The sequence below is a fragment of the Arabidopsis lyrata genome (assembly GCF_000004255.2).
Source record: "Arabidopsis lyrata subsp. lyrata unplaced genomic scaffold ARALYscaffold_6, whole genome shotgun sequence".
In the NCBI taxonomy this organism is placed as follows: Eukaryota; Viridiplantae; Streptophyta; class Magnoliopsida; order Brassicales; family Brassicaceae; genus Arabidopsis; species Arabidopsis lyrata.
Window position 1 is genome coordinate 22,788,259 of NW_003302550.1, and position 9,466 is coordinate 22,797,724.

At 34.1% G+C, this 9,466-nt stretch overlaps 1 protein-coding gene across 1 annotated transcript; it reads left to right on the forward strand.

Annotated features, from left to right (window-relative positions):
* Positions 1-652: 652 nt before the first annotated feature.
* On the forward strand, positions 653-2,361 carry LOC9308805 (transcription factor MYB74). Its single transcript, XM_002872690.2, has 3 exons — positions 653-990; positions 1,094-1,223; positions 1,536-2,361. Exons 1-3 carry the CDS (start codon positions 855-857, stop codon positions 2,296-2,298), a joined length of 1,029 nt encoding a protein of 342 aa, XP_002872736.1. The 5' UTR covers positions 653-854; the 3' UTR covers positions 2,299-2,361.
* Positions 2,362-9,466: the final 7,105 nt, after the last annotated feature.

Consider the following 9,466-nt stretch of genomic DNA (forward strand, 5'->3'; position numbering starts at 1 on the left):
GTGTTTCATATCATACGTACATTTGTCTACCGTCTTTGTTAGCAATATTAAAACACAGTTTATCAAATTTTCTATTTGAATAGAGTATATTATTAGAGTCTCTAATAAATTAAGAAAGTCCTAATCGATTAAAAATAGTTAATTTGAAACATATCACTCGAAATTAGGGTATTAGTTGGACTGACGACAATTATCTTATTAAAATCAACAAGAATGTATAAATGATTTGTATACTATCTAACTTAAGCGAATTAATTTGTTGGTTACCCAAATTACAAGATTTGTACTCATTGTCACATTATATTCACATGAACAGTTATAACTTTGAACTGATATAGTATGAAATAAGAAAAAAATACTACATACTTACAAAAGCCAAATGATATTTATTTAGGGTTAGTGGCCATCTTTGTTAATTAATAGCGTTTTAGCCATTATCGTAATTCAATATAAGTTGTAGAAATAAGCCTTTTATCAAAAATAAAAAGTTGTAGAATAAGCCATTATAAGAAATTGTTCTGTTTTAAAAAAAATAAATATATATATATATATAATATATATAATATAGTATGTGTACATCAAAAAAATCTTTTTTGAAAAAAACAACTATTTTGTGGATTATAAAGGACACGTAGCCCAATCGATGAACAGAGGACGGCACCGAATCAATTTGACTTCACCTTTTTTCCTCATATGATAAGTGTCTTATCTCTTTCCTATATATACTTCGTACTCCTCTTTAAGGACCCTACGTCTCTCTCTTTCCCTCTAGCTACTCTCTGTTTCTTCATTACTCAATCATTATAGTTTTTTAAAAAACTTGACTTCATAAAGTAACAAATAAATCAAAACCGATGGGAAGATCACCATGTTGTGAGAAGAAGAATGGTCTAAAGAAAGGACCATGGACTCCTGAGGAAGATCAAAAGCTCATTGATTATATCAATAAACATGGTTATGGAAATTGGAGAACTCTTCCCAAGAATGCTGGTTAGTATATGTATCTTCATTATTACAATTCAATCACACTTTTTTTATTCATTAGTTGTTTTTCTAAAGTTTTGCTTTTCTTGTTCTTGAATCTTGATCATAGGGTTACAAAGATGTGGTAAGAGTTGTCGGCTCCGATGGACCAACTATCTCCGACCAGATATTAAGCGTGGACGGTTCTCTTTCGAAGAAGAAGAAACCATTATTCAACTTCACAGCATCATGGGAAACAAGTGAGTTTGAACTTTTCCATTTTCCGACATATTTTCAATTAATTTTATACTTTTGTCATTACGTAGTTTATACGAAAACTACTAATCTTGTAGATTAGTCTTAGCTTTGGATTATGATCTTCAGTTATAAAAACAGCAATATTCAAACTTTCTAATGATGGGATATTGACTTTTCAAATGTTATACTAGCGATTCGTTGATTATAAGGGGATACCAAAACATTAAATAAAACTATATCTTAAAATAAAAATAGTACATGTTTATGTTAAATCTACAATGCATCAGATTCTAACTTCGTTTGCTTTCGTATAGGTGGTCTGCGATTGCGGCTCGTTTGCCAGGAAGAACAGACAACGAGATCAAAAACTATTGGAACACTCACATCAGAAAAAGACTTCTAAAGATGGGAATCGACCCGGTAACACACACTCCACGTCTTGATCTTCTTGATATCTCCTCCATTCTCAGCTCATCTATCTACAACTATACGCATCATCATCATCATCAACATATGAACATGTCGAGGCTAATGATGGGTGATGGTCATCATCAACCATTGGTTAACCCCGAGATACTCAAACTCGCAACCTCTCTCTTTTCAAACCAAACCCATCCCAACAAAACACACGAGAACCATACGGTTAACCAAACCGAAGTAAACCAATACCAAACCGGTTACAATATGACTGGTAATCAAGAATTACAATCTTGGTTCCCTATCATGGATCAGTTCGCGGAGTTCCAAGACCTCATGCCAATGAAAACGACGGTCCAAGATTCACTGCCTTCGTTCCCATCAAACCACGAAGACGACTATTCCAAGTCTAACTCTGTATTAGAACCTTATTACTCGGACTTTGCCTCGGTCTTGACCACACCTTCTTCAAGCCCGACTCCATTGAACTCAAGTTCCACAACTTACATCAATAGTAGCACTTGCAGCACCGAGGATGAAAAAGAGAGTTATTACAGTAATAATGTTATGAGTACTTCTGAAATTGCTGATTATTCGTTTGATGTTAATGGTTTTCTGCAATTCCAAGAAACAAAAAACAATTGGGATAGAGTTATGTAAAAAAAAAATTGTATTTGTTATTTAGATTTTGTTACATATACAATATACTATAGTTTTTAAATATTTATTACTAAAGTATATTCGTCAAAGGGAAAGCAACATCCCACCAGTAAACTATATAAAGCCCATAACATTGTTTTAATGATGGAGTTTCTATTATTGGTATCTATCTACTCTTTTGTTTAATATTTGTGGTCGGCTTTTCTTCTACATAAATGCATGGAGAAGATCGTATCGACGATCATATTAAAATATATGATTCGAAGAGATATAATTGATGAAAAGGTGCTGAATGTTACCGAAATAGAAAGGAAGATAAATAGTAATTGATACTAGTTAATAATATCGTTGACTTATTATCTCTTGTTTCTCTGAAGAAAGAAACTAATGATAATTTATGAGCCAAAACAATATACTAATAACAAACGCTTTGAAATGAAAGATGGGTCCCTTAAGTCAATCCAAAATTTGCCCAATTTCATTATATAATAGAACAAATCAAAATGCACGAAAAACTTACTACTTTGATTTTTGACCACCAAAGAAACTCTTACAAATTTACTAACCGGAATCCGGCAAGACTGGCCGGCGCGTGAACTAGAAGTACACGTGGTATGGTAGCGTACGTGTGCAAAACCAATGGGTCGATCACGGGAAAGTATCTAATGACCAGACGCCACGGTGTACGCGTAAGCAGGAAAACGTAAGGAAAGGAGTTAAAAGAAAAAGTTCGTTTTAATTGAATCACGGTTTGTGACTTTGTGTTAATTAATCACTTTTTACACGTGGTGTACGGAGAGCTAACTAAGTGTGGGGACGCGTGGGACAAAGCTGCACGTGTAAACACGGACGTCGGCATTTTGTGGGATGAGCGAGGTTATCGAAATTTTTGGAAAACTTTAGAACATTGACGTTTATAGTATAGTATCTTGTTTTTAAACATCATCTTTTCAGCCATAACATCAACCTTTTCTAGCAAGTAAAAGTTTTTTTTTTCCCAGGATTACAACAATAAACTTTTAGCAAGTTTTAACAAATTATTAAAATCTTTCATGTGTTTTACGTACCCCTAAAAATAATATCAGTTGTTTTAAATTGTTGATGGCCAACATTGATACTTATAAAAATTTGAACTTTAACAACAACACCCTAAATTGTTGTCTTAAACTTCACCGCCACTTGTTTCGTGGCAAATTTTCTTGCAACATATTCTCTCCGTTTCACAAAGAGTGTCGTTCTAGAGTTATATTTTTGTTTCAAAAAGAATGTCGTTTTACATTTTCAATGCAACTTTTGTAACTAATTTCTAGATTTGCATTTTATCCAAAACTAAAATCCTTTGTATTTAAATTATTAGGGGTATATTAAATAAGAGTATGTTTATATATTTAACTCATTTCTTAATATGTGTGAAATATGTGAAAGTGACACTCTTTGTGAAACAGAGAGAATACTATATAATAGACAATAAAACATTTTTCTACGTATCAAAAAATCCAATTTTAACCTTTAGAAAAGAACTCTGCCCAAAAAAAAAACCTTTAGAGAAGAACTCAAGAACAAGACAGAACATATGGAACCCAAAATAAGCAAGAATGTAAATTCATCTAGGGTCAAAAAAAATTAAATAACGTGATTATTTTTTTAAAAAATAATAGAGTAATTGTTTCAAAAATAAAAAGAGACTTAAAAATTAGAATAACTAAAAAATGAGAAATAATTGACAAAAAGATTGAGATAGAAAGAATAAATGTAAATTTATTTATTTGATTTTTATTTTAATTTGATTAAACGAGGTTTTTATTTGTTCGATTAACTATTTAAAATTTATAAATAAATGTGTTTTTTTCAAAACTTCACAGATTCACAAATAAATTTAGTTTAGACTTTCCTGATATCAACTTTTTTTTAGGTTGCCTTTTTTGCCATTTCAGTTGTTTGATCAAATGTTTTTCTTAATTGGTAATATTCTCTGTCAAACCTACAAAGTCTTTGAGACATGTAAGAACATTGGGCGGTGGCATATGAATCAATTTGACTAAAAAGGCAAATCTTGTTTTACATGATCCCAAAAGTTGTTTTCGTTATTCGTCCCATACGAGAAAAAAAAAACACGTTTTTGTCCTCGATATACACTTGTGGTGTGTATTTGTGTGACCAAAATTTTCAATATTATAGTTTTTTTATACATCATAGTGCCAAACTTAATTCAAACACCAAGATTCGTCGTTTATATACGGCTGTATTTTACCATTTCATTATATCCAGTACACTAAGGATCTATCTTTTTACATATGAAAAACGATTTAATAATTTATAGTAGGCATTTTATTAGATTTTAAGTATTTAACCGAAATGGAGCAACTTTACTATACTCAAATATAGTGTCGTAGATAATATGCTCATAATGTGTGGAAGAGTTTGAAAACATATCAACATTTTAATCAATAAAGCATCAATTGGACCAACAATCCATATTTTTACCATTGCTAGGTATCACTTTATTTGGGTGTTTTTCAAATACTTGATTATATAGATAGTTATCTTTTGAATTTCTTGTCCAGGAGAAATGTTAATGATCTTAATTGACCAAGTGGGTAACCAAACTGAGATAAATTTACATATAATAGATTAATTTTAGGAATCAATTTATTTTTGTTCGCCAAAACCGAAAGTGGACTTTATACATACGTTTGATAATTTAGTAATGAGGAAAGAAGCTTCTATAATCACATTCACATGGGTTATAAATGTGGTCCGAACAGTACGTCATTTATACGTCATAGTGAAATAAAATATTATGCTATTTAGCTAAAAATAAAAATACACTTCAACTATTCCATTAAACGAATAAAACCCTAACTTTGAGTTGACTACATAATTTTAGATCCAATGTTAATCAACAGTAACCACGTTAAACCATATTATTGTTGACTAAAATTGACTTTAAGACGACTTGGTCAACTCAGTTAATATTGAATAATCTAGCTAAAACAGTTTGATCAACTCATATTTTGAAGATAATGTAAATTCGGTTAATGAAGTAATTAGATGGTTTTCATTTTTGCTCGGTTTTGAGATGGTTTTTCATCTGTGGTTGATCATTGATCTCAATCATGGTAATCCGGTGTGTTATACGGTCACTCAGGCTCACAATATTTCGGATCTGGCAAAGAATCTATTACGGTCGGAGAAAATTATTTCGGTGGAGATCTTATCTGATCAATCTCAGGTAATCTTTGAGAGGATGTATAAGGAGGAACAAATAGGTAACAAGTATGGTACAAGCTTGATTTTAGGCTCCGGAGATATCAGTATGATCTTGTTAATAAGGAGATTTTTGGTAACAGAGGTTGTTGTACGGAGGTTTTTGGTTTTCCAATTTTGGTTTATGTGGTTGGCCTTGGTCTCTTCGGGGATGAGATGGGATGGATTCGTTTTGGATTTGATTCTCATTGGTCAAATTATTTCATGGATTTCGAAAACGAAAGAGGAGGTGGTATCATTTTCTCGGTTGCATAAAGAAGGATTTCGACAGGCTATATCATGGATGGATCAGATTCGGAAGATCTCTTTGATTTCAATTCAGAAAGGAAAAATAAAAAAAAGCTCAATATTGTTTGGTCCGAAAGTGTTGAGTTTGGGATCAGTTTTAGATGTGATTACTGATCGATTGAGTTATGTAGTTCTATTGATTATATTACGGTGGTTGGTTTATACCCAGGAATTTTGGAACTTGATTTGGAAATTATGGTGCTTTTTGGTCGACTGGGTGAAAGGTTCAATTCTGGCTTTTCGAAGGAGGTGGGCTTATCTTCATCATGTTTTGAGTTTGAGTTCAGCTCGACAAAATTGGTTTTGGGCTTTGGTGCTTCTTCAGCGGAGGAGAATTCTGGTTCTCTTCCATGGTCTATTTTATAGGTATAATCGGATTTCAGATTTAGGGGAGACAGGAAAGTTCATAGAGGTGATTGGCTTATGGAATCAACTGGGAAATGCATCAGCAGGGCAAGACAAATTATCGGATACAATGTGGGTCTCGAGTTTGGAGACAACTTTGTTCATTTTCGTATTTTATCGGTTATACATTATTTTGGAATCTTGGGTTTTAATGTGGAAACAAAAATATGTTAATAATATATGGTTCTTATGGAGTTATAATGCGCTTTGGGGATGGATTTATATAATTACGTTGTCTACTCCTACAATAGGGTTTTTAATTTATGAAATATTCATGGTTTCTTTGGGGAAGAAAAGGAAAATGAATTATTCATCGGTTATAGATGCAGCCTGGAGATCCCGGAAAAAGAGAAGTGTTGTACCTAGGGAGGTGCAATTCTCACAAAAATATCGAATTATTTTATGAAGATTTTGAGTTGGAATTGTCAAGGACTTGGAAATAAGGCAACTATAGGTTATCTTCGGGATATATGGAAACAACACTGGCTAGATTTTTTATTTCTTTCAGAAACAAAACAACCTTCTTGGTTTATGGAAAAATTTATCGGTCATTTTGGTTACAAAAATTTAAAAACGGTTGATCCCATCGGTTGCAGTGGCGGTTTAGCTCTTTATTATAATAATGATTTTAATGTTTCAATTATTTATGAAAGTAATCGTTTAATTGATGTTGAGGCGGTGGTAAAAGGAAAAACAATACATCTTACTTTTGTTTATGGTGATCCGGTCCCGAAAAATAGAGATCAAGTCTGGGAACGGTTAACACGGATCGGTTTGATTAGAGACACACCCTGGTTTTTAATAGGCGATTTTAATGAGTTAACCGGAAATCACGAGAAAAGAGGTGGTAATTTAAGACATGCATCTTCTTTTATCCCTTTTAATTTAATGATCCAGAATTGCGGTCTTTTGGAATTCCCATATATCGGAGATTGGTTATCATGGCGGGGTTGGCGGGATAAGAAACCAATTCGGTGTCGTTTGGATAGAGCTTTAGCAAACGAAGATTGGCATGAATTATTCTCCAATTCGTTCGTTGAATATTTACCAATGGTAGGTTCCGACTATTCACCGGCGGTAGCTACGCTTATGGATAAGGTCCCACGTGGGAAAAGAAATTTTAGGTTTGATAAAAGATGGATTGGGAAGGAAGGATTACTCGAGGCAATTTCAAATGGTTGGAATTCTGAGTTAGGAGAGAGAAATTTTGTGGAAAAATTGAAAAATTGTAGGCGGGCTATCTCGCAGTGGAGGAGAGATTTAACTCCCTATGGGCGGCAAACAATTGAGGAACTAAAATCGGAATTACTTGTGGCACAGAGAGATGATAGGAGACCAAGGGAGGAGATTACAGAATTAACTTTGCGGTTGAAAGAGGCTTATCGAGATGAGGAATTGTATTGGCATCAGAAAAGTAGGTGCTGTTGGATGCAATTAGGGGATAATAATTCAAATTATTTCCATGCACTAACAAAACAAAGACGGGCTAGGAATCGAATAACGGGGTTACATGATGAAAACAGGGTTTGGTCAGCAGAGGATAAAGATGTTCAAAATATAGCGGTGTCTTATTTTAAGGAACTGTTTACTACAACTAATCCTGAGGCTTTTGAGGAATCTTTGGCAGAAGTGCAAACTTTAATTATGGATCAAATTAATAATTTTCTAACGGCACCCGCGACGGAGCGTGAGGTGAGAACAGCTCTGTTTATGATGCATCCGGAGAAAGCGCCTGGACCTGATGGTATGACAGCCTTATTTTTCCAAAAGGCTTGGGTTACTATTAAAACAGATCTTCTTTGTCTGGTTAACTCCTTTTTAGAGGATGAAATTTTTGATAAACGGCTAAATACGACTAATATTTGTCTGATTCCTAAAACGGAAAGACCAACACGGATGATGGAATTACGGCCTATTAGTCTCTGCAATGTAGGGTATAAAATTATATCAAAGATCCTTTGCCAAAGACTTAAGACGGTGCTCCCAAAACTGATTTCGGAAACACAATCGGCTTTTGTAGAAGGACGCTTGATTTCGGATAATATTCTCATTGCACAATAGATGTTCCATGGGTTGAGAACTAACCCGTCTTGTAAAGGCAAATTTATGGCCATTAAAACAGATATGAGCAAGGCTTATGATAGGGTAGAATGGATTTTCATCGAGAAGGTCTTAAGGAAATTGGGTTTCTGTGAAAAATAGATTAAATGGATAATGTGGTGTATTACAACGGTCCAATATAGAGTTTTCCTTAATGGACAACCTAGAGGACTAATAGTACCAAAGAGGGGTTTACGACAAGGAGACCCGCTCTCACCTTATTTATTCATCCTTTGCACAGAAGTGCTCATTGCAAATATTCGGAAAGCTGAACGGGAAAAATTAATTACGGACATCAAAGTGGCAAATGCAAGCCCTTCGGTTTCACATTTGTTATTTGCGGATGATAGTTTATTTTTTTGCAAGGCTAACAAGGACCAATGCGGGGTAATTTTGGGGATTTTAAAGAAGTATGAAGAAGTCTCGGGACAGCAGATAAATTTTTTAAAATCCTCGATTCAGTTTGGGCATAAGGTAGATGATGATATCAAAGAAGAAATCAAATCTACCTTAGGTATCACTAATATCGGTGGTATGGGTTCTTATCTCGGATTGCCGGAGAGTTTAGGGGGCTCCAAGAAAATTTTTTTCTCTTTTGTCAGAGATAGACTACAAACAAGGATTAACGGATGGTCGGCCAAATTTTTATCAAAAGGGGGAAAAGAAGTGATGATTAAATCGGTAGCTGCAGCACTACCAACTTATGTTATGTCGTGCTTCAGACTACCGAAAACAATCACTTCTAAACTTACTAGCGCGATAGCAAATTTCTGGTGGAGCTCAAATGGTGACTCGAGAGGTATGCACTGGATGGCTTGGAACAAATTGTGCAACAGCAAATCGGAAGGGGGGGTTAGGATTTCGGAATGTGGACGATTTTAATTCAGCTTTACTAGCAAAACAATTATGGCGGTTGATTATGGTTCCAGATTCTCTATTCGCAGAAGTGTTTAAAGGACGGTATTTTAGGAAATCCAATCCTTTGGAAAATATAAAATCATATTCTCCATCATATGGATAGCGGAGTATATTTTCAGCTAGATCTTTGGTTAATAAATGACTTATTAAAAGAGTCGGATCTGGGACATCCATCTCGGTGTGGGAGGAT